This window comes from Parasteatoda tepidariorum, chromosome 8, assembly GCF_043381705.1.
Source record: "Parasteatoda tepidariorum isolate YZ-2023 chromosome 8, CAS_Ptep_4.0, whole genome shotgun sequence".
NCBI classification, from domain to species: domain Eukaryota; kingdom Metazoa; phylum Arthropoda; class Arachnida; order Araneae; family Theridiidae; genus Parasteatoda; species Parasteatoda tepidariorum.
Window position 1 is genome coordinate 59888220 of NC_092211.1, and position 27233 is coordinate 59915452.

At 28.7% G+C, this 27233-nt stretch overlaps 1 protein-coding gene across 1 annotated transcript in view; it reads left to right on the forward strand.

The window, feature by feature from the left end:
- The window catches only part of LOC107436243 (uncharacterized), a 276637-nt gene that overhangs the window by 171748 nt on the left and 77656 nt on the right, over window positions 1–27233 (forward strand). The window contains exon 2 of the mRNA XM_016047876.3: window positions 10953–11177. Within this exon, the coding sequence (XP_015903362.3) occupies window positions 10953–11177 (225 nt within the window). The remainder of the gene's footprint in view (window positions 1–10952; window positions 11178–27233) is intronic.

A 27233-nucleotide genomic window follows, 5' to 3' on the forward strand; every position in this document is an offset into this window, starting at 1 on the left:
CCCTTTATTTCTAGTAAAGGTAAATTAAAGTATTTTTGGAATTGAAATTGTTTTAAGAACAGTAATTGATATATATATAAAAAAACTGATTTAGTTTATAAAAATGCCATTTTTTTGGTGGTAAATATATTTAACATAACCTATTAGGAACTTACTGACTTTTATTTTTCTTTATTTATTCCTTATTATTTTTCTTTATAAATTCCTTAAATGCTACAAACTTCAAAAGGAATTATGTATTTTATAACTTTTATACGTTTTTTTAAAAGTGACAAATGGTTAGCAATTTTATTCAAACTTACTGTAAGAAAGCTGAAGTTATTGTAAAATGGTAACCTAAATTAAAAGTGGTAAAACGTGGCGGTAAGTATACTTACCACGGCCTTCAAAAGGGTTAATAGAGATGTCTAAGCTGACATCACTTCACTTATCTGAAGTTTTCACTACTGGAAAGGCATCAATGATTAATTCGTTACAACCTATTGGAATACATTTCATTTTACAGCAAAATAGTGTAAACAACTGGTTTATATAAACAACTGGTTAACAGCAGCACTATTACGGCAATTGAATGATAATAATCAAGTCATATAGTTCAGCCTCTGAATTGCACATCATTGTAATTTTAACGAAAATATTAGTTTCTTAAAAATCAATATGGTTATTTCATTAAAAAATATGCAGATAATTTGTTGCAGAAAAGTCAAAACTGCTTTTAGTTCAAACATTTGTATTTTCATTCGATAGTTGGATTCTTACAAGTTACAAGTGACATTATTGTAGGTAAATCGTGGGTATTTATAGATCAAGAAGCTACTTTCAGTTTAAAGATTTCATTCATTACATCAAAAAGATTTTAGTTATTACTTCAAATTTAGTCTCCGAACTTTTATTTTATGGTTAGCAAAAGTACTAATTTATAATTGTAAAGGATGAATGTCCATTCCTGGTGTCACCTATAAATGGAATTTCTTTTAATGCCCAACATAGGTAAACATAATAATTTTATTTACCTTTCCTGCTTGGACCGTCATAAACAAGTGTCTTTTAATTTAAAAAAAAAAAAAAAAATTCATTNAAAAAAAAAAACGATAAATTTTATGTTCGATAGTTTATTATTGAACTATATAGATTTATATGCAGCTGTCTTCTGTGAGCCCTGTATTTATTTTTCCCTTTTACCCAATATGGAATTACAATTTTATTTTATATCCTTCGTTGAACAGCCATCCGAAATTTCAGTTTGCGACTACCAATGTTCAACTTCATGTCCTTGTAATTTTGAATCCAATCCAGAAGACAAAGGAACTCCTAGATCATGTAAACCATAGTGGGTTAATTATATTCATGTAATTCTCAATCTTAAAGATCTGTTTTTTTTATGTAAATGAAATGGAGGCCGCGTATCTTTAAAACAGTTGTTTTTAAAAGAAAAATGGACTATTTTTCCACACATAATTTAGAATATAAAATATTTTATACTTTTGACATTTTACACATAAAAAAAAAACACAGCTTTATCTTGGGAGCGAAATATATAAATTTCAAATAAGTTAACTTTTTAGAAGTATTTAAATTTTAATTGATTTTTTCAAAACTATATTTTTTATGCTCATGATTGAAGTTTACGCCCATAATTTTTGTATGTAAGATTATTATTTAAACCCACAATATATTACTTTGTTCTGAAATATTTTTACTGTAAATTTTGGTGAAAGAAGTGAATTTCATCTTAATATAGATATGACAATGTAAAAATCATAAAATCTTATTATTTTAGCATTTCCGAATAATGTTAAATAAATAAATTAATTAAAAATAAATTAATTAATTAAAAATAAATTAATTAATAATAAAATAATATAAATTTTAGCAGATTATATTCAGAATTTTTAGTACCCTACGATAAATATACGATGCAGATATCATAAAAAATTTGGAAATAAAAATTAAATTTCAAATTAAAATTTCACCTGCAAATTGGAATTTTTAAAACATTATTTTTAATCTCAAACTACGAATATTTAATCTATAAAAAAACAGAATTTAATTATATTTTCTATTCTAAACTGCGTTCCGAAAAACTGTCAATTATTTTTTATCAAACAGTTTTAAAGGCGTGCTTTATATAATCAAATTATACCTTTAAATATCTTGCATTTCAAAACTAGAAAGGAAAAAAAATACAAAATTTCGAAAAAATATTTGAAATCATTAAATTCTATGAGATATTTTTATTCATTACGCATGAAATCCTTAAAATTCTATTATTCTTAGATGGCTTTTATCATAACATCCGCCTATTTGCACTCCTAGCTTCCAGGTAAAAGGGTTGGCCAAGAATGTTCGGTGGAAAATTGAGGGGAGGGGGTCGTGAATTGAGTCAAAAGTTTATAGACAGTGAAAGTGCGACCTTCACCTTTTCTTAAAGTTCACGCGCTATCTTTCGTAGTAAACTTGAAAAACTACGAAAAAACGTAAGAAGTTGGGCGGGGGAAACCGGCTTGTTTGGAATGCCCACCTCACCGTGTAGATTTGCATTCTTCTACATGAAGTTTTTTTTTTTTTTTTTTTTTTTTTTTTTTTAATAAATTGATACTTGGTTTGATTTCTCTGGAAATGAATGGATTTCTTAATGTTAGTTTTATTGCCACTACATAATGGTTCTTATGAAATTTCGTTAATGAGGTATATAGGCGGGTGGCATTGTGTAAATTATGCTGCATGCGATTCGGAGAAAGAACTTTATTGTATATTGGGTGGTTTAATTAGTATGTTATTTGGTTTCTCCACCATGGCTGTAATGTCTTAATCAGATTTGATTCAAAAATGTCTCTCACACCAAGGAATGATATTTAATCTAAGAATTGGGTTTTATCAGTTTAATAGACGATCTTAGGCTTGTGTGGGTCCTTTTAAATTCTTCTCTTTTTGCGAAGGTTATAAAAATGGATAATTCAGAATTCCATTAAATTTTCGCGTAATTTTTTTAAAATCAATAATTTTTTTTTCGAATTTTAGTCATAAATTAGGACAGTTTAATTAAAGAATTATTTTTCTATTATTTATATTACATTTTTATTGTATTTATATTTATTATTTATTTTCTTTATATTTATTATTTATTTTCTTTATATTTATTATTTATTTTCTTTATNTTAATTAGTATGTTATTTGGTTTCTCCACCATGGCTGTAATGTCTTAATCAGATTTGATTCAAAAATGTCTCTCACACCAAGGAATGATATTTATCTAAGAATTGGGTTTTATCAGTTTAATAGACGATCTTAGGCTTGTGGGGGTCCTTTTAAATTCTTCTCTTTTTGCGAAGGTTATAAAAATGGATAATTCAGAATTCCATTAAATTTTCGCGTAATTTTTTTAAAATCAATAATTTTTTTTTCGAATTTTAGTCATAAATTAGGACAGTTTAATTAAAGAATTATTTTTCTATTATTTATATTACATTTTTATTGTATTTATATTTATTATTTATTTTCTTTTTATTTATGATTTTTATTATTTATATTCTATTATTTATATTTATCATTTATTTTCTATTTATTTTTATTTATTATTTTTATCTAATTTCCTTTTCTAATTTTGGATCATTTTTTTAAAATTATATCACTGATATATATCAGTAGCAGGGCCTTTAAAGTGACCCTGATTAAATAATCGCATGTATTTCGAGGGTCACGTAGGGTAAAGTGGATCTATCTATTTTCTCCTTTTAAACTGAGATAATTTGTTTAATATTTTTTGAAACATTCACTGGGATTGCGGCAAGCATTTTTGTTTCAGTTCTAGGAACTTATAAAAAATGTAATGCTTACAAACTATCTGCTAATGATCAACTTATACAATATGTTAGTTTAATCTGTTGACGAACTTTCATCTAATATCACTAACGACTGGCAAAAACTATTAATTTAAATCGGTATCTAAAGAACAGATCTACGAAGAAATTTGAGAAGTAACTTCAAAATTTTATTTATTATGAATTGTTTTCTGAGGTGGGTTAAAGTGGGTACATAGTTAGACTTAGTTAAGTGTTGTATGATAGGTATATTATTTTACTTTTGGGTTAACTTTAGTAAGTATCTAATGCTCTATATTTTATAATGAAGTAGCTAAGAAAATAATTTACTTGCTTGATTATAGCCCTACATAGTCATTAAACTGAAGTTTTTTTCTTCTTCAAAATACTTGTTCAAAATACTTTCTTCAAAATACTTGTTCTCCACTCTTATAAATGTATGCTCCCAATACTTGTTCCAGGAATTATCTTCTGGATTGAGCGATGATAGTCGTTAACTCAGAATTGGGTCGGCTGTTTAACTCCAGTTATAAAATAAACTCAAACTCAGAAACTCCAGTTTGCATATGCAACTAATACACCAAATGTGAAAGGGAATTTCCCAAGTTACAGTTTTAAGTTTTAATTTTCGTTGAAAGTTTTATTAGGATATTTTTTATTTAACCTAAATTATATGTTTCGCTCTATCATTATAAACTATTTCAGTTGCATTAGATTTTTCTCACTCTTGTATGAAAAAAATTCCACATATTCTCTTCAATTTTATATCTTCTAAAAAACAGGATTTTTTTCTTATGCTTTAATCGTAATTAATGTTTTTCATCAACAAGAAAAATAAAAATTCCTCTCAGAATTTGATTGTTTTTTGCTCTTCTTATACTATTATAATCGCATTCTTTTTATTCCGGAAAAAAAACTTGAATAATTACTTAAACAATAAATAATAGCCTCCTTTGTCATAATCTTCATCCCAATTTATATTCATTTCTCTGTTATTTTCCGTTTGTGTTTGAATTGTAAATTTATTTGGAAGACCAAGTTTATTTGAAATCCGTCCGTAAACAAAATTCATCTTGAAAAACTTCCTCTATCGCAAGTAAAATTGCATTTCCTTTTAAACAAAAGTAATGAAAAGGATTTCGCCTCTTTCAGTTATTCAATTATCATTTACGAACGCGCACAGCGGAGATTTGGGCTTTTGAATCATTTTCCATTCAAAATAAGAAATAAATATTTATGAGAATTTGAAAATCTTTTATTGTGTAGCATTTATTTTCTGCTTATTTTGAGTTATCGTTCTTAAATTGGGGATTTGCATTTATTTCGTTGATAAAAAGTTTTATTCACACATTCAGTTAAATCCTGGAGCAGCTTTATAGCAAATTTAAGTATTAACGTTTTTCAATTCTTTTAAATTATAAAAAAATAAATCTTCTCTCTTGGCAGAATTATTTAAATAGCTGTTACAAATCTTAGATTTATGTTTAGAATTAAATTTTTATTCCCAGATGGTAAATACTAATTTTATTTAAAAAAATGGTTTATAGTAAGTGCGTTTTTTAATTTGTTTTATTTCCAATTTTCAATATGTTTTTCCTAATTTAAAGCAATAACTTTTTATCTAAGTGCCAAGCAATGTTGTTTCTTTTAAGTAACTAACAATTAAGCTTATTGAGCAATTGGTTTGTGTTATTGATAATATTATGATGAGTAGTACTGTATATTCTATTTACTATTATAAAAGTAAATAAAAAGTTACATAAATCGTATTTAATCTATTTGTAGAAAATGTATAATTGCTAAATTAAATTTTACTGAATCCTATCTGGAGATTGGTTCCCACAGGTTTCAGACTGTTCAGAATTTTACTTACCTTGGTTCAATAGTTACTGCCGACAATAACATAGACAATGAGATTCGGAGTCGTCTAATTTGTTCAAATAAAGCTTTTTATGGTTTAAAACGTTTTATCAAATCCTCTCTTTTATCAAAAAATACAAAACTTTTACTCTATAAAACATTAATTAGGCCAATACTTACCTATGAATCTGAGACCTGGAACCTAACTCAAGCTGGTGAAAATAAAATTGCCATTTTTGAGAGAAAAGTTTTGAGGGCCATCCTTGGTGGGATTAAAATAAATAATTCCTGGAGAAGACGATATAATACTGAACTGTATAAAATCTACAGAGAGCCAGATATTGTGACATTCATTAAAATACATCGAATGAACTGGGCAGCTCACATTTTCAGAAGGAATGATGACTCAAATTTAAAAAAAATCCTGTTACACAAACCCCTAACGAACAGGAAAAGAGGTAGACCCTGGCTGAGATGGTTGGATTTAGTTGAGACTGATTTCCTTACTCTAAAGGAGAAAAACTGGCGAACAAGTGCAAAAGTAGAGAGAAGTGGATTCGAATTCAAAGGAAGGCACTGGCCCACCCTGGGCTGTCTAGCCAGATATGATGATGAGAAAATGTATAAGCATAATTGTTTTCGTTTTATAGGTTAAGTAAAGTTTTTGATTAAGGAAATAGTCTTAGATAAAAGTAACCTTTTATAGCCAAGAACACTTTTCATCTGAGAAATAAATTTAACTTATCGAATGTAATAAAGTTAAAAATTTAAATTATTGACAATTTGTAGCTTAAAACTTACTTCGAAATGGACAAAATAAATTTTGCATATGATTTCAGTATCTAAAAAAATTTCCGTTAAAAAACATCAGATAGACTGGCTAGTTATACTTCCGGAATATTCTTTGTTATTAGAAATTTTATGAATATTATAATCATATTTGAGTTCATATTTTCTCATTTCAGTTTATTTTTTACCCTTAACCTTTTGTAATTCGAAAAACATTTTAATGTAATTTATGTTTACGATGGTTCAATGGTTAAAGCACTGAACTGTTTTTTTGAACTGGGGTTCGATATTCATTGACAGCCATAAGGTCACACAGCTTCAGATCGATGGGTACCAGCTTGTCTGAGAAGTAAAGGCGGCCTATGCGCAGTGCTGACTACATTGTCACAATCATACCGTTAGTCCCGAAATTGGGGAATCTTAATCTATGACCCCTCTCGGTATTGCGAGATTGTTTTTATGTGTGAGGTATACACCGAAGAGCCATTACATTATAACCACCCTGCTAATAACATGTAGGACCACCTTTAGCCCTAAAAACTGCTAGCCCCCGCCGTGGCATTGATTCCACAAGGTGCTGATAGGTAGTCTGAGGTATCTGGTACCAAGCGCTCACCAACTGGTCCTGCAATTCCCTCACATTGCGAGGGGGTAGCGTGGCAGCACGAATTTGGTTTTCCAAGTAGGACCACAAATGCTCTATTGGATTAAGGTCAGGTGAATTTGGGGGCCAAGACATGACTTGAAAGTCACTGGAATGTTCCTCGAACCAATCCATGACGATTCGACCCTTATGACATGGTGCATTATCCTGTTGGTAAACACCATCCCCCGCATGAAAAACTGTTGTCATGAATCTGTGAACCTGGTCTGCAACTATGTTTCAAGACGCCGGGGATTGTTCTATGAGGATTATGGGTCCTAATGCGCCCCATGAAAACATTGTTCCTGGACGAGAAACCATGAAAACCTGGGCGAGCCCATTGTTACAGATGGAGGGTGGTCATAATGTAATGGCTCTTCGGTGTATATTTGCTTCTATATTATAAAGATAATTATAATTTCTTTTTCCTTAACTTTGACATATTCTTATTACGAAAGGAAGAAATAAGGAATGAAACTAAAAAAATAATGAAAAAAAAGTGTCCTGTATTGTTGTACTGTACTGCGATTTAGATATCGAGACAATTCCAGGTGTCAAATCTCGTCAACTACTATGACGCTCAGTAAATAGAAGTGAGTAGCGTTAGATGAAGATGAATTCGACAGTTGGGATTTGGAAACAATACCCCAAACTTATTTTACCACAATTCAGGAAAATAGATGTAATGGCATTGAATTGAAAGTGTCGCTATCATTCAATCAATAAAAATGTCTTTTTTTGCGTGACTCAGGTTTTATCTTTTTTTTTTTTTTTTTTAATCGAGTTATTGAGCTTAAAGATGCCCAGTCACACTAACGTAATTTTTTTCAGAAAATCGAAAGTATGTCATATGTCTTAAGATTTTCGTCATTTTTAGAAAAGTCTTAAAAAAACATTTTTTTTTTTTGTTTCATTACAATCTTGTTTGTAAATATTGTTTCCTTAAAAATTAATTCTGCAAGATTTAAAAAAAGAATTTTTTGTAATAGTTTACAAACATGGTATGTAATTTAATTTGTATTGAGTTACATTTTTGTAACTGAAGCGCAGTGTGGTTTGAGACTAAGTGACATTGCAGTGAGTTTCATTAAAATAATTTCAAAATTAATGCTTTGCTGTTTTTGGGTATGAGAAAACAGTGCCAAATACACAAGGAAGACTGTTTCTTTCCAAATACACAAGGAAGACTGTTTGTTGCCAAATGCATCAGGAAGACTGTTGCCAAATGCATCAGGAAGACTGTTTGTTGCCAAATGCACAAGGAAGACTGTTTGCTGCCAAATTGATTTAAAGATTGTTTGTTTGGCACAAGGAAGACTGTTTTTTGCCAAAGGCACAAGGAAGACTATTTGTTGCCAAATACACGAGGAAGACTGTCTGTTGCCAAATACACGAGGAAGACTGTCTGTTGCCAAATACACGAGGAAGAAAGACTGTTTGTTGCCAAATACACGAGGAAGACTGTTTGTTGCCAAATACACGTTTCCACTTAAAAAGCACTTTGATATTGTAATTAGTACCTTTATTTTTTATGATACTCGAAGATTAGTAACAAAAAAAAATTAATGTTGTGAAGTTAAATTTTAAAAAAAAGATCGTTAAACAAGAAATTTCGATTTTTTCCCCTTCAAAAAAGTAACTTAAGACCTTCTAGAGTTAGTTTTTTCTTAATCAATCCGCTAAATAAACCTTTAAAAGCATTTTTTCTTAATACGTTACAATACATCGTGCATTTTTGTGCCATATTAAATTATTATTATATTAGGAAATATATAGCAAATATGATGGTTATGGGCAATAAATTTACAAAAAAGTTAAGAAAATGAATTATTATGATTAAAATTATTTATTGATTAAAATTAAATTAGTCGATAAATAATAGGATTGGTTGATGAACAATTATTGAAGAGGTACTGTCAACTAAGCATTTATTTTGTGGATACATAACAATTTAATAGAGAGGTTTATTTTAATGAGAATTATATTTATCAAGCAATGATTTTGTCAAGAAAATGAAAAAATACTAATGAATAGGTTGGGGAAAAAAACAATCAGTATAATGGAAAGTACGATTTGTGAATGGGATTTATAATAACCCGAAGAATATTATTACAGCAACTTTACGAAAAATCATCAAAAATAAAAGCATAAAAAAATTATTAGTGCATTTTCTATTGATTTACCTTTTCCCACGTTATTTATAATTTTTTATTTTATTTTAAGAAGTGGAATTATTATGAGACCGCTCAAAAGAAGTGCACCTCAGAACATATAAATTAAGTCTTCTTAACAACATACTAAGTTTTAGAATAAGATCTGATACGCTAGTAATATGAATGGAAATTAATGGCGTAGCCATGACTGCTGTGGCTTTAGTTTTCATGGCTTATTGATCTAGGATATTCTGCACCAGTACACTCAAACCTTGAATGAAACTGCATTTGGTATCACTATGACTGCTAAGAGTCCAATCTTAATGACTAATAATTAAATTACGCACCGGTACAATGAATGAAAGTTGAGTTCGGTGTCACCATGTCTTCAAAGTCTTAAATAGTTGTCTTTCTTTTAACTGGGGAATTATCTAATGAACTATTTTCAAATGTTAAATTCCTTTTTTATTTTCAATTTTAATCGCTTCCCTGATTATCCCGAGTTAACTCGGATATGTATAAATTGCAAATATTTATCACCCCGAGAAAACTCGGGCTTAGCAGAATTTGTCAGTACGTTTTGTTTTATCTCTTATTTACTCAACCGAAAGCAAAATAATAATAATCTGCAGGGTTGTTACAGGCGACTAAAATGCAACTATTCGCAACTATTTTTGACATGAGGCGACTACGGCAACTTTTTTTTGCCTGAAAAGACTAAAAAAACAATTATTTTCAGGAAAAGGAGACTATTGGGAGACTTTTCTAAACTCATAGCGATGTTCTTTTTTTTTTTTTTTGTGGTAAGCATAAGATGGTTTCTGAACACACTGAACTTTTTTTTTTCTTAAAAAATAAGAAATTTTGAAAATTTTGAATTGCAAATTTGAGTCAATTCGTTCAATCTGCACAGACTTCATTGTAAGTCTATTTCATTTCCCGATCGCCTGTTCAATGATTATTGCTACGAAATTCCAAATGATTTTTTTTAAAAAAAAAAAAAAGAAAAAAAAAACTAATACGATATTACGATGCGTGAATTTCGAATTTGATAAATCACTTTTCATAAATATATATATAAATATAAACATTTACGTTTTAATAAAAATTATCATATTTGCCACCAACGTGACTGAATGGATGTTATATGACAATTAAGTCATTAACAAAATTTGAGTCATATTTTTGATGAATTTTTCTTCTTATTTAGGCAACTATTTTCCTGTTTTTGACTACTATTTTCATGTTTTAGGCTACTAAAAGCACCATTTTGTTTATTTTTTAATGTGGCAACCCTGCATCTGCTGTGATTGGAAGTTTGCAAAGTTCTGTTTGTGAGTTTTCCTGTTGCATTGTGGGACTGCACACGCGTTTTGTGCCATTGTATATACGATGGTTGCTGAATTTACGTAGAAAAATTTAAAAAAAGAATATCGCTTGGTGGTGTTCCATGTTTCATAAACTATCATACAAAGACCAATATTTAACTTTTTTCATTTGCCCGAAATAACTCGGGATAGTAAATTGATGGTAAATTAAATGTTTTTTAAGCATAAAAAAATGTAAATTAATCTTAAAACTTGTGTATTATGTTTTGCTATTTAATGAAATAAAAAATATTTTGCATTTTTTTCAAAAATTTTATAAGGGTAGCGGTTAATTAGTAATTTTTTTTTTCAATTACAGTACCCGAATGAAAAAAGTGGCTCCTCCACCACCACCTCCTCCTCCACCAGTGGTGGCTAAACAACCACCCCTTTCCAATGGCAACATTCGGAGTAGTAGTGCTCCTCCACCTATGACCACCACTCCTGGTGAAGATTGCGCCATTGATGAACTTCTGGAAGGACGCATGGATTTGCAAGTCGTCCTTCCAGACCTCAAGGTGGTAAAGATGACTGTTGATCGCAGGTCAGTTCCTATTAATTATTCTCATAGATTAGAAAATGTTCAAATATTGTGAATGAACTGAATACGTTAAGCTTTGTATTGGTGTACTAACATGTATGAGAACAAGGTGGTTTTTTAAAGTTCGTTTATCTATCCAGCAAAGTAGCAGGCAGGCAGCTTGCAGTTGAGGGACAGGAACAGAGATCTTGAAAATGCATCCTGTAAATTTATGTAATTTTTCCCTAATTTACGAAAGCAAAAAAAAACTTATGTCCTTGTATACAGGCACTGGCGTAAAGCACACCAGCAATCTCATTGGCGGGTGGGGGGCCGGAGCTCTAGAAAAAAGAACACTATAAGGTAAAATAAAAATGCTTTTTTTTTATTCATAGGACATTTTTTTCAATTTTCTAAATAGTAATAACTTTGGGTATAATTACTGCAAGATAGTGAGTAATTTTCCTTTTCAATGCGGTAAGTTTTTTTCATCACAATTGCGATTTTCGTAATCGAAAATCAAAATAAAAGTAACGATTATAAATTCCCGAATATCTCTTCACCATCTTGTTTTATATTGCAATTTTAAATTTTTTGTAGCAAGCCTAAGTGCACATGTTAAGTTTCGTTTGCATGCTAACTTGGACAGACATGGGTCGTCTATCGAGTCACGTGACTAATGTTATACTACTTTTTAAAACAAAAGTGAACTGATTGTAGTAATATTAATTAAATAAATATGAATTTGATTCCCTTATGATCAATACCGAACCAATAAATGAAGCGGAAAAGCATGTTATGTAGCCATTTTGAAAATACTCTGCTTTTCAAACTTAAGATCATGAAATTATGGATTGATCGCCGGAAAGTTTATAGCGACGTGTCATCGTTCAAATTTGCTGCAACCTTAATATGGTTCAAAGTTTAATCCTACCATACTTCTAAAACTTGCTTAGATGGTTTAACTTGATGGGAATCGTGGTTCATATATCACCTTAAAATTGCTGTGAATTTGCTCCGTATTGTAAAGGTACCGATATTATAATTCAACGTTGGTCTCTCTTTTCTGAGAAGGCAAATATAGTAGCACATTACTTCCAAGTCTAAAAGTCTGCGGTCTTCTAGAGAAAATGAAAGACATCACTGACGCGTATAAACAGTTATTAAGACTTTCCTGAAACGCGTAACTCTTCATTGGGATAAAAAATAATAAATATAATAAATAATTAGGGTAATAAATAATAAAGAAAAATTAGAGGCAATCACCACAGATTAATCTTGGTCTTTGTAAGCAAAATTATACCAATATTTTGCACACTAATAATTTACTTTTCATGAATATCTGTAAAAAACAGATTTATATTACAGTGAAACCTCACGTTACGGACACTCTTATAAAATGGTCACGTCGAAAAAAAATAGTTTCTAAACTGTAAATAAATATCAATGTAAATAGTTATTACAGATTATTTAATCATTTCTGTATCATGGCAAGTATTCTAAAAACAATATATAGTGTTGCACTTTCTTATTAGTGTACCCTACCCGTAAACGGATAATTCTCGTAAGCAGACTATTTTTGGTCCGAAAAGCGTCCGCTTCACCGAGGTTTAACTTATTTTTATTAAAGACCCGCTTTTGGTTTTTTTAAACAAACCTAGAAATTTGGAAGTTCTGGTTACCCCAGAACCAGCCTTTTCTAAAACCAAGCTGAATCATTGAATAATTATGATCAATTACTAAATTACAAGTTTAGTTGTCTATTATATTATTTAATTGTAAAATGTAAGAAAAAAGTAAAGATAAGTGAACAGTTGATGATACAGAACTTTATTATATAATCGGAGTTTACAAAATACTAATACAGACAGCTATATACCTGGTTTCTAATAAATACACTTCGCTGGAAAAGGAATTGCAAATAGGAAATGTTCACAAAGTTTTGAGATTATAATGTTCTGAATTCACAGAAATAAGAACATAACTTCAATTTGAAAATAATTTCATTATAACTTCCATAAATAATTAATTCCAAAAATTATTCCATAAATGCACGCATTCAATTATGAAGTAATAACCAATTGTCTGAATAATTCTTAACTAGTTGTCTGAAATGTAATTCCGAATAGTAAATGTTAAAAAAGCTCTGTTAATGATATTCTGAATTCTTATAAATAAAAAAATAACTTTAATTCGGAGAAATTAATTTCTTTATATTCATCACTTCAAAATAGTTCGTAATTAAATGTTCTTGATTGAAAATGGCAATGCTATTTTCGTTTTTTAGAATTCTTCTATGAAATTCGATAAACAAATTCGATCTGTTATTTAATTCCAGTAACTCATCTGTAACGATTTGAAAAGATAAAAATAAACAATATTGAAGCATTTATCTCATTTTCTTCTTGAATACTTAGTAGTAATCAAGACCTTAATGACCTTCATTTTATCACATGATTTATCCAAAGAGTTAGAGACTACAAGCGTTTTATCAGATCTGCTATTCAATTACCGGTCTGTGTAGGCTTGATGAGTACTCTTCTTTATTCTCGTTTGCTCCAATAATATCAGCCATTAGCTGGAAAGAAACTAATGATCAACTTTTATGTTCCTTTGAATTTTGTTTTTTGAATGGATAAACAACTTACAATAAGAAATTGTATTTATCAATATTAAATGTCTGCATTAAATAAATATTATTCAGATTTTACGTTAATTTGAATAATATCGATTTTCAGTAGGATTCTGAATCAGATTAAGTTTCAAAATGATAAGATATTTTTTTTAATTTTCGTATTGAATAGCCTTAATTGCTGTACAATGTGAAAATAAAATAGTATAGGGGATCCAAGACTTCGAAATTCCTTAGTGGAATTTTCTTCGCTTGTGTTTTGGTGCCATAGTCTCTAAAACAGTTTGATTTCATTATCTTGAATACATGTATTAACGCACGTTTATATTTATCTCATATTTGGCGCATCTTAGCCGCATCTAGTTATCGTTGCATGAAAATTTGCATTGAATATTATCTTATCCTAATAGGTTGAAAAAATCACATGGTTTTCTTACGTGAAGATCCAGATTTTTAAAAAATTATCATTAGCATTGCATTAATACAGAGATATCGTCTGTCTGTAAAACATTTCTTCATACCTAATTTAAAGGTATTTAGTTGTAATATTTATCACTCTTTCTTAATATTCTCTACTATCATTACGCTTTTGATTTTGGTTTTTATTCAAAATTAGACTTAAAATTAAAAGCTGTGTTTTTTTTATTATAAAGTAATATAATATATGTGATAGTATAATAAATAAATGATAAATTAATAAATTAATGATAAAATAATAAATTAATGATAAAATAATAAATTAATGATAAAATAATAAATTAATGATAAAATAATAAATTAATGATAAAATAATAAATTAATGATAAAATAATAAATTAATGATAAAATAATAAATTAATGATAAAATAATAAATTAATGATAAAATAATAAATTAATGATAAAATAATAAATTAATGATTAAATAATTAATTAATGATAAAATATTTATATGAATAAGAAAAATGCATACTTCTCGACCTTAAATTTTTTCATACCAATTTTTTTCTGCTTTTTTAATTCAAGTATTGATATTTTTGACTTTTTTCTGCTTTTTTTATAGCATAAATATTAACATTTAGTTGCCCATGATGAAAAAGAACTCCCTCCCCCCCTGCCCCCTAAAAAAAGAAAACTTTTATTCATAAGATAATATTTATTTGTTCGCAAATAGTTTATCAGTTTTTGCCAATTTAAAATATTGAAAGTTTGAATTACACTCTTAATAAGGAGCTGTCAATTTCCCTAATCTTATAATGATATTTTTTTAAAAGTGTATAACGAAAAAAAAATGTTAAAAGCTATCCAAAAAATTCTTTTTTTTTTTATGGGCTACTTAAAATTTACTGTCCATTATATTTTAATTCTTTTAAGTGCCACTACAAATGTAAAAAAAATTTCCACTTGAAAATTTCTCCTGTGCTTTCGATAAGAATTAAATTCCCCTTTTTATCTCCCAATGGGGAAAAACACCGTTAAAAAAAGATTTTTTCCCCCTTCTGACATGCATTTCTATTGATAAAGAAATTGATGAGAAAGTGTGAATATAGCTTGAATGTAGACTGCTGCTTCAGTTGACTAATGTAGCTGCAATAAATATACGTCAGTATTTCTGCCTTGAGTTTCGCAATTTTGTTGTTTGTTGTCTGAGCAGGTGGTTTCCTCTAAAAATCTCTCTGTCATGGGTATGTATTTTTCACATTTCTGAAAAGGAAAGTGATTGCTTTTTCTGAATATAATAACAGCTTTCCAGACAGGAAAATTTTTGCAATGAAAAATTTAGATTTAGTTTAAATTTACGAATGAAGCAATGTATGTGTTCTTGTACAGGATGCGTTGCTTTATTTATTTTATCAAATAGGTAATTAGGTAGAAGTATTTTTTTTTATTTTATCAAATAGGTTTTTGTAGGTGTGTTGTATTTTCATTCGAAATAAGATTCTATTTATATTGATGCAGGATCGTAACGAGGCATTTTTATAATGAGCATTATTCCAAATTACTAGTAGAACATAAAAAATTTTTTTAATTAAAAGTATTTTTTTAAATTTTTTTATTAATTTAAAAGAAAATGTCTAAAACTCATCGTCGTGGCTTTGCTAACATGATTAGTTCGTCCACTCAGGGCCGGATTAAGCGAACTCGGGGGCCCTAGGCCATTCACTTTTTTGGAGCCCTTAGATNACTAATGTAGCTGCAATAAATATACGTCAGTATTTCTGCCTTGAGTTTCGCAATTTTGTTGTTTGTTGTCTGAGCAGGTGGTTTCCTCTAAAAATCTCTCTGTCAGGGTATGTATTTTTCACATTTCTGAAAAGGAAAGTGATTGCTTTTTCTGAATATAATAACAGCTTTCCAGACAGGAAAATTTTTGCAATGAAAAATTTAGATTTAGTTTAAATTTACGAATGGAGCAATGTATGTGTTCTTGTACAGGATGCGTTGCGTTATTTATTTTATCACATAGGTAATTAGGTAGTAGTATTTTTTTTTTATCAAATAGGTTTTGTAGGTGTGTTGTATTTTCATTCGAAATAGGATTCTATTTATATTAATGCATTATGGCAGTGTTTTCCAAACTTATGACTTTTGTGCACCCTTTCTATATTTTTCGTAATGCTGTGTACCACTCATAAAAAAATAATGTAATTTTTACTATAAAAAAATTGCACAAAAGTTAAAAATCCAACTGGCTGTTGATACCACTAATTATTAACTGTTAACTCTGCAAAAAATAGCCAATAGGAAAATACGTAATTGTAAATTTTCATGGCTAGCTTTGTTTTTAAATAAAATATTTTGAAATTTTCGTTTGTTGCAAGATATTTCGCATGAGAACGCGTTCCCCCGCTAAACTGTTCCCGTACCCCTGGGGGTACGCGTACCACACTTTGGGAAACACTGGCTAACGAGGCATTTCTATAATGAGGATTATTCCAAATTACTGGTAGAACATAACAATTTATTAATTAAACTTTTTCTTAAATTTTTTTATTAATTTAAAAAAAATTGCCTAAAGCTCATCGTCGTGTCTTTGCTAACCTGACTAGTTCACTACTCATATTTACTTCGTCGATTCAACTATTAATATAATTAGGTACCCGTAAGCGACGTCACGTGTGGATTTCGAACCTGATTGGCTGCTGAATCGTGAAATTTTTTATGCCACCATTCAACAGTCAATCCGACTCGGCACCCACGTATGATGTCACTTGCTGGTATCCAATTAAATCTGATCCGAAAATTGATGCGTTATGGTTTCTCGATTCTCGGCTTTAATTAATATTCAGTCAATAATATAATATTAAATTTTGTTAGTTTATAAATATAGTTAATATAGTAATAAATGTGTTCCATATTGTCGAATCTGTAAGATTAATCTGCATTATGGCCGTATAAATATATAAGTCGTTAATAATAAGCATGATTCATTTTCTGATAAAAATGTATTTAGGAAATTAAAATGATTCGTTTATCTAAATAGTTTAAAGTACTAAAGCTTAACAGATAGTTTTATAGCATAAAATTGATATTTTAATCTATTATATAGTACACAAATAAATTAAAATCGGAAAATTCTAATCTAGCTTGAGATAATTCCTGCTAGTTTTAAAAGTGACAAAATACAGATTTTACATAAAATAGTACCACACTGAAAAAATTCCGGAAAAAAAATGATGGTAAAAAGTACTGGCATCCTGAGTGCCAATATTTTTTACAGTAATTTTAACTGGAACAGTAATACTACAGCATAGTATCACACAGTAGTATTTATTGCAAAGTCGCTAATTAAATAAACGTTACTGTAAAAATAGCGACTCAAACTTACACGGTAAAAATGGATTTTACGGATGCTGCCAGTACTTTTTACCATACTTTTTATTCGGCATCTTTTACTGTGTATCCCTAGTTTTCCCGTTAATGGAAAATATTTTCAATGTATTCCTTTTAAAAAATGTGTTGAAATATCATTCATAAACATGAATACTTATGATTATGAGAACACTCAGCTCCAATTATAGAATCGTTTGCTCCGAAAAATTGTCTTTTTCAGACTCTCTCGTCTCTTTACTTGAATTTATTGACTACTGTATTATCAGGATTATTTCTTATCAGGCAGCTTACATAGCAGGAAATAAAAGTTCTGAAGGGGGCTACTTCTCACAAAGGCTATATTCTCAGAAATGAGAAGGGAAAGGACTTCTCTTATTCGCCAAGGCAGTCCAGTTTTGCGCTTAATTTCATCTCTTCCAGAAGATCTTTTCTTTGGAATCCATTACCCGATCATGTTTGGGATGTATTTTATTGCCGCTCTATTTATTATTCTTGGCTAGTTAGGGCACATAAGTAGCCATTCAAGAATTCTTTTGGCGATTTTCATTACTTCTTCTATACTGGTTCATTGTAGGAAAGAGTTTACTTATTGGTATTGTAGTTAATTGTTTTATCTTCCTGGAAATTGCATTTATGGTGACAATTATCTGAAATGTATAGTTCAACAAATATTAGAAGGATATTTTTTGAGAGAATGTTGAAAATCTTCTGAAAATTTTACCCTTTATGAGTCTTATCTTCCCATAAATAATCACAATTCAAGTGTGCTTTTATTTTTTCGTTCTTGTCATTCTTTTGAATTTTGAGGCAGACATGGTTTCCAGTATTATCAGGCGGCTTCCAGTATAGATTAAATTTGTGATCTTGTCAACGTTATCTCTAAAGATTTTTTCCCCTTCTGTTTGGCGCAGTACAGCCGCTTCAAACTTGTGTTTCATCTATGCACATAAAAGGGAAAGCCCTTATTAACTCATTCACATACTCAGTCGTTATTGATATTTCACTTCTCGTAAAATTAGAATAAAGCTAATTAAAAAGTGTTTCGTAAGAAGCTAATAAGTGTTTTATTAACTATCAAATTATTTTGAAATTAGTATAATTATTTGAATTGACGGTAAAGCAAAATAACCCGTTTTTACAAAAATAGTAATCATAAATTTGGACAGGCATTTTTGATGCGATAAACAGAAAAAGTAAAGTTTTTTCTTTCAATATCTTGTATTTGTTGGGGTTTTTTTAGAGGGTAATTAGCCGAACAAACAGTAATGCTAAATAATGCTTCCCACAAATTCAAACGATGATTTTTGCTAAGCATAGTCGATTTCAGCTCTTCTGTTTTTAAACCTCAAACTAATAAATTCAAATAAATAAATGTGTACCATAACATTAGAGGAGAAAAACAAACAAATGGCTTACTTTATTTTTTTAATCCCAATTTAGTATTTTCTGAAAATTCTTTTGCATTAAAAATTGTGATAATAATCTTTCACAAGCATTTCTAAGTGTGTTACAGGTTCAATAGTGTTTATTTTTTAAACTTCCCCCTTAGTCGAAAAAATATCTGAATGCCTTAATTTCACTTTATTCTGGAGTAACATTATTTATTAATGTGTATGTGTTAAGAAACTTGAAAACTAGCGATTTTTAAAATTATTTGGTACCTTTATTTTTATCTTATATTGCTACTTTTTGAAACCTTGATTTATCCTTAAAGAACAAAAAAATATTCAAAAATGGGAGAGAAACTTTAAAAAAAAAAAAAAAAACTATCTTAAAAAATAAAGTAAAGCATTTTTAAAATCGTTTTCTGATTTTTAATTTGAAACTCTTGCTTTGGAATAAAGTATCATCTGATAAAACTATTTATCAGAATGGACTGTTTAAAATTTATAATTTGTGTAAAATTTGTAATTTGTAATTACTTCAAAATTATGAACAAAATGTCGAGGAAGAATAATACCGCCATGGATAATTATTTTCACTTGAATTTAATTGCTAGTTTTATAATGTTGACTACATTGAACTTGTAAAATCGTTTGATCTAAAGATATTTAAAACACACTTTTACTGTTTTGCAAACTTCTTTCAATATTTTTTGTCGTTTGTTTCTTTTTAATTCGTAATGTCACCTTTTAATCTCTACGTTACCAAGATTGTGCACAAAATTTTGCTTTAAGTGAGGCATTTTTCATTTAATGGTATTTTGTTTGTATTTTTATTAGAATATATGGTTAAAAGCCTCCGATACATTTATATTCCTGCATTCTCTTTATTGATTATAATTTATAACTTTCGTTAGAAATACTTTCTTTGATTTTACAAAAATTTACCATTTGCGAAATAGAATACTTTGACTGTTTCCGACTCCCTGGAGAAATTTTTGATCTTTCGACATTTGAAACTCCCCCGTAAAATCTCTATTTTTAGTTCGTTTTTTTTCCTTCTCAAGTACCTGGGAGATATTTACATTTGAAGTAAGTTGGAATCGATATGAGTATAAATAAATATATCGGTGATTTTTATCTCCGATTGACCGAGGAAGAAAACTCTAAACACAAAATTGGTCTTCTTTTATAAGGGCGATAAAAAGTTCTACGTGGAATTTTATGACTCTTTATTTTGATCGTTTTACTTTTTCCAAAGATGAGAAAAATTTTGCAAATGCTAACGCCTGCGGGATATTTATTCTTTCCAATCCTCATTCCAAATCTAGAGGGAGACTGTCGCACAGGCGTAATATTCGGTTTTGCTTGCTCCGTAAATTCTATATTCGAAATTGCCAACGTACGCATTTCAGTGCATAATATGAAGAGAATTTTACTGTTGTCGGGTTGGAAACATTTGTTTAAGGGAAGCAAATGTTTTGCTTACAAATGGTAGATTATGTTGAATAGATATGCGACCTTGGAAAACTTGTTTAGTTTTGATTTTTTACGTATTCTGTGCATGTAAATTCATTTTAGTCAAAATAAATGCTCCTTTGGTTTCTTTGTGGAAATTAGATTTCTTATTTTATGTGCTTAACATTAAATTTTAATAGTTTTTTAACTTTTTTTTTATTTAACCAGAGTAAAACNGATATGCGACCTTGGAAAACTTGTTTAGTTTTGATTTTTTACGTATTCTGTGCATGTAAATTCATTTTAGTCAAAATAAATGCTCCTTTGGTTTCTTTGTGGAAATTAGATTTCTTATTTTATGTGCTTAACATTAAATGTTAATAGTTTTTTAACTTTTTTTCTTATTCAGCCAGAGTAAAACTTTATACTTATATGTGTGATGTTTACTAAGTATTGCCATTTGTTAATGTGGTTCAAATCAATATCTCGATATATTTTCAGAAAATCTATATATGTTTGACTTATCGAAATATTTATATATTTTGATAGTTCAATGCTAAAAAAATTGTCCAATCTTTAAACGATGTTATTTTTTGCCCTATTTAACATTCTAAAATATTTTTATTTTTCATTATCTTAAAAATTAACGAGTCAAAAATATCGTCATTGTACGTTCTATCGAGACATGTTTTCGATTGTCTAATATAAAAATGTTGTACAATGCGCATAAAAGGAAAAGAAAAAAGAAACTGACTATCCTGAATAACTTTTGATTTAATTTGGATTTTAACGTTCTATACATCAATCCTAATGGTTCGAAGGGGTGATTTCAACTAGGCTAAAGTTAGCGTAGACGATATTTTAAGTTACGAAATCAGACAAAAAAACGTCTATCTACTTTTTTTCGACTATTGTTAAATAAAATAATAAAAAATAATAATTATTAAAATTATTTTTTGCTCTGAATTTTCTTAGGACCAACAAATTTTATAATTGCGTGCAAAATGTTTTAATTCGCTTAAGAAGTGCTCGAGACATTACGAAATATGCAAAAAGTAAAATTAACATTAAGGGGTCCGGACTTAGAATCGGTTTCCTGACTAAACTATGGGGACCATATTTCCCAGATTAAGACTCCCCCCTATATTATGAGGGCCAGAATCCATACGAATCCATTGAAAAAAGGTATGTTTATGCTAAGAAAGTACGTTTTTGTGTCCTATTTCGTAACTTAAAAAATATTGTCTGCACTTATTAATTAGTATATAGTTCACCCTCTCGTACCATTAAGATAGTCCTTTAAACATGAAGAAACATCAAGTTATTCTTGTTTTTTTTAAATATTTGTATAATTTTAAAATAATGTTATTTAAAGAAAAATATATTTTAAAAGTTTAAAGAAATGTGTTTTCTTAAACTTTTTTATTAATCATAAAGTTTAACAGAGTAATTATAAAAATATAGCAATAGATTTACAGAATAAATTTCACTGCAGTATTATTGTAGATAGTCTAATGTTTGCAAAATATTTATTCAACGAGTATGCTGAATAATTCAACACCAAAATATTGGCTCATTATTGCTAAAAGAACAAAGTTTATCAATATCGAAAAATTAAAGTCCCAACGTCAGAATTAAAGAACATTCCGACTAAGGACTTTAAAAGTTGTTTCTGTACCTTTTAATATCCAAGATAATTTAATTCTGTATATTAATAAATTAATTCTGGATATTAATAACCACACTTTAGGTTATATATTCTAGCATGTGTAACTTTTTATTTTAATTTGTTTTTGTGTGTACAGTGCGGAAAAAAAGTGTAACACAAATGAACATAACGTAACGGCCAAAATCGATCGAGGTTTGTGAGAAATCAAACGAAGCGTACAACTTTCTTAAAGTTTGATATCTCTGGGACGATTCGATTCGCCGGAATTATGTTTTTTGATATATAAAATTAATCCTTAAAAATGGTGCAAAACTCCAGTTCAAAATTTGTTGAGTGTTATTAAATAAAATAATTATTTAAAATTGTTTCTTACGTGGAATTATTTTTGGACACGCGACTTTTATAATTGCGGACAGTAGTTAAAGGGTAAACATTAATTATTTAATTGTAATTCCATAAAAATTCTCGAGACATAGCAATTAACAGCCCCCCCCAAAAAAAAAAATCTGCTCTAAGGGGTCTGAACTTCCAACCACTTTTCTGACCAAACTATTGAGGCCATATATCGAGATTAGCTTCCCCCCTCCCCATATTTTGAGGGACAGAAATCCAAATCCGTTGAAGAAAAATATGCATCTTTTTCTTGCTAATTTCGTAACTTAAAATGTCGTCTGCACTAATTAATAAGCATATTTGAAGTCACCCCCGTGAATCATTAAGAATGAGTCCTAGTACCTGAATATCAGATTATTAAATAAATTCAGTGTTTCCGATTTTTTTTTCTTTTGCGAACTGTACAAGTTTTTGTTTTAAAAGAATGATTGATTTATTACTAATACTTCGTCATTTATTAATTATGTAAAAATAAAGATAAGCAAGCAATATTTTAAATTTATTTTTCCCTTATTGTAGCATTTCCTTCAATTTATAAGTATTCATCAACAGGAATAATTTTCACATACGTTAAATCTCAAAGCACTGGATCAAAATTTAATTTAATTCATTTTACGAATAAAACAGCATGCTCTAAAAAAATATGAGTCTCTCTCTCCATATTTATGTCTATCTCGAAGTTTTATATCCGTAAACAATTTTTTAATAATATCAAGTGGTCTTACGACACAGTCGTTTAAGTATATTTTATCCTGTATCTGTTTTTCTCGGAATCCTCTTTTTTCGATTGAATATTGAAATATAAACTTGCCATAAATATCGTTGACTTAGTTGTTCTTTTCTGTTTTCATAAGATGTAAAACATAAACTTTTCTGAGATGGAGAGATTGAATATAACTTTTTGTCAGTTCGGTTTGGTTGAATAATTTATTTGTTTAAAATTATAGAAAATAATTCCAAGAAAAATACAATTTATAAATGTTAAATTACATTTATCGTAAAAATTTTAAGCACTTAAGGCAGAGTTTTCTTATTAAAAAAAATGGACAATTGAGGAAACTTCTGATTTAAACTTACATTCTCCTTATGATACAGATAATAAGAATAATGTAAGTTTTTTTTGTTATAAGTACAGATAATGAACTGTCAAAAATACAAAATTTTCGTGCAGAATACGCAACCTTGTTTTCGTGTTTTTTTTTCAGGGAATTTAAGTAAACACTAGCCTTACCAAAACGAGATTTTCCAATCCAGTGGCTTTTAACGACCCACTCTTCTGTGAGGCATTTTCTTAAATTAAAAAAAAAAAACTTGATTCTTTACTTTTTTTAGTTCATGTAACAAATTTTAAAAGAAATAAGTTTACATTGTAATTGTAGCCAATTACAGCCAAGAGAAAAACGTTCGAAAAATAGTGCGAGTCGTTATAGGCTGGGTTCCCACTCAATTTCAGAAAAAAAAAATTTCCATGATTTCTTCAGATATATCAGGTAAATTTCAATTAAAATCTATACCATATTTTATATATACCATGCAATTTTTCATCAGGAAACTTAATTTTTATTTTATTTGTAATTTCAAATATTAGAATTTGAATTAGAAAAACCATTTATTAGAATTAAAGTAGAAACATGGAAAAGTTTCACTAAAAAGTGGAATTTTATAAAATAATTGTAATAGATGTGTTAGAATTATTTCACTCTAATCTCAATAACTGATTACTGTTACTCACAATTCTAATACTGGTTATTTTCTAGATTTTTGTAAAAAAACATGCAATTTTGCCTGATTATTCCCTGATTTTTAGAGTTAAAATAAAATTCCCTGACAATTCCAGGTTTTGAGAAATCTAGGCCCAAATCTCGACATGATATGTGAGGTCAAGTAAGAAGTGAGATATTTTGATAACAAATTATGAGTTGAACTTAGCTAAACAATGTTTAATTTTGGCTATTTTCTTGTGCATTTTTTCTTTAAGCTTTTGCTTTCTAATAGATTAGTTTGAGAGATAGTAAGATTGAGAATAGATAGCAGCACGAAATTTCCAGCTTCATATCACTTGAAATCGTTAGAAATGATTTTGTCGAAAATCTAAGAAATTATTGATTTTACGTTAATTTAATTACCAACATTAATTTGTTTCTAATTGTCCATTTCGATATCTGGTTTTGTTCACAATTACAAGTACGAATTATGTTTCTAAAAGTTCAAAAAAATGTTTGGGAAACTAGGTATCTTAAAAAGTTGATATTTAAAAAAGCTGAAATATTTTTCTTTAAATTTAAAGCTCGGCTCTTTTTTATATTCGCTGTGGTGAATTATAAATCTCAAATTCTGCGAATCCTAAAATCAAAATTTTTTATTCATAAATGTAATTTTTGTTTTTCTAAACTAATTATCTGTTTTTTTATTATGTATTGTTTGTTGAAGTTTTGTATATTTCAAATACTGCAGCTACAAGGGACTTTGCCTCGGCCAAAAAATTCTATTTTCTTGACTTTCATCACGTTGCATAATTCATAATATAACGATGCTCAAATTTGAATTTTACGTGCTATGAATAATTTTAGTTTTCATTTCCTTTTTTATCGCTTTAGCACGAAGTATAAAATTATTATATCCCATAAAATCGAGAAAATTTCACAAAAATATTGTATTTTGTATCTCGTAATTTTGTCAAATCTTTAGAAAAAAGCAAAAACATGAAGGAAATTTTTTATTTTAGTTCATTTTTTAAATTAATAAATCTTTAAATTTTTTTTCTAATTTTCTCTTAATTTTTGACATTATTATGTTAATTGTTTGATTTGTTTTTTTTTTTAAATTTAATTTCTTTACTACACTTATTAGTTTTCACATACTAGTGGAGTGGAAAAACTACCTCTGAAACATTATTTTTAGATGTATTTTAAATAAAAGAGTAAATGATTAAAATCCAGTTTTAAATTTGAACGTTGTTTTGCTAACTGATAGCCTACCATTTTTCGGGAAATTAAACTAATTTTTAAAAATTTTTATAACTTATACGTAAAAAAATCCAAGCAAGATCTTAAGCGCTTTTATGTCGAAATTCTCAGAAAGGAGTATCAGGTTTTAAAAATCGTTGTAAAAAGACAATATTATAATAACTATAGTTTTTGCTTTGTGCTATCATTATTTTATCCTTGCATTTACATTTCTGAAACAATAAAGAAAAATTATTGACGTCATAGCGTGTTCTAAGTTCATAAAAATTTAACTTTTGCACAAATTAAACTTTACTAACCTATATTATTCTAACTAAATTTGACATTACGAACATCTACATTTTTTCAATGTTTTTTTTTTAATCGTTTGCGCAATCTTAAGTTTTTATTTTTTAGAAACAATCGCAAAGATTGCAATCAGTTATTTCGACTTTATAGAAAGTAAATAAAAACGTTTTTGAAGATTTTTTATAATGATAAATATGATAAAAAAAATATTTTTGAATTATAATTAGGAACATTTTGCGTCCTGAACTGAGATTTTGTGTCGTTCTGTGTCAGGTAAAAACGGGTCCAACCATAGCACGGCACGGTAGTAATCCATCTTCGTTTGTATTTTATGTTTCTTTGATTCTATTTATTTTTTAAAGTTATATTTGGTTTTTAACACAGTGATTCGTGACTTTAAGCAATTTAAGTAATGAGAACGTAATATTGTTTAATTTTGATCGTGGGTCTTGAATCGAAAAAACATTGTTTTGGACAAAATTTTCGAAATTGCGTTTATTATAAATTTAGAATCCACTGTAGTCCAAAAAAAAAATAAATAAATTCTTTTGTTTGTACTCCAATTATTTAAAAAGTTATAGTAGTTTTTGTGCAAGGTGATAAAAGTGGATAGACTAATGATTTAAATGCGTTTATCTCTAAATTTGATTTTTTTCACATTGAACGCCATCTTAAACAGGATATCTCAAGTTGTTTTTTAAATAATAGTCTACAATTTTTCATGAGTGTCTATGATTATAGCACACATGTTTTGAACTGCAGGCGAAGAGAGAAAAGTAGAAATTCATTTTTATGTATGTTTTTTCGCAAAGACAAGTGCCGAAATTTTTGAAAACGTAAATTTTTAACTATAATGATCCCTGAGTCATGATGGCTCAGGGGATAGAACGTTCGCCTTCCAATGCGGCAAACCGAGTTAGAATCCCAGTCGATACGAATTCCGCATACGGCTTGCACCGATCACAGTGCTGACGTGAAATATCCTCAGTGGTAGACGGATCATGGATTAGAGTCCCCTTGCCGTCAGGCTAACCGTGGGAGGTTTTCGTGGTCTTCCTCTCTATGTTACGCAAATGCGGGTAAGCTCCATCAAAAAGTCCTCCACGAAGGCAAATTTCTCCCATAGTATGCACTTGCTTTTAAAATAATACTTCAAAACATAGTTGATAGCCTTCTAAATAAAATCCTCAAATGATTTTTTGTTTTAGGCGATAGAAATTTTTCTTCAGTGTTTAGCGTATATGCTAAAAAATGCCTTTTTTTTTTAAATCAAAAAATGGGCATTTAAAAAAAAGTTTTTCTTTGCTAGTTTTATAAGTTTGTACATATAATAAAACAACAATTTTTTTTAAAAATTTTATATTAGTATTTAAAAAAAAGTTGTTGAAACTAGTCTGATCCAATCCAATTACTTTTAAGAAACAAATATTATATATAGGGCTTTATAAATGGTGCAAAGAGGCTGACTTATCGTGTAATTT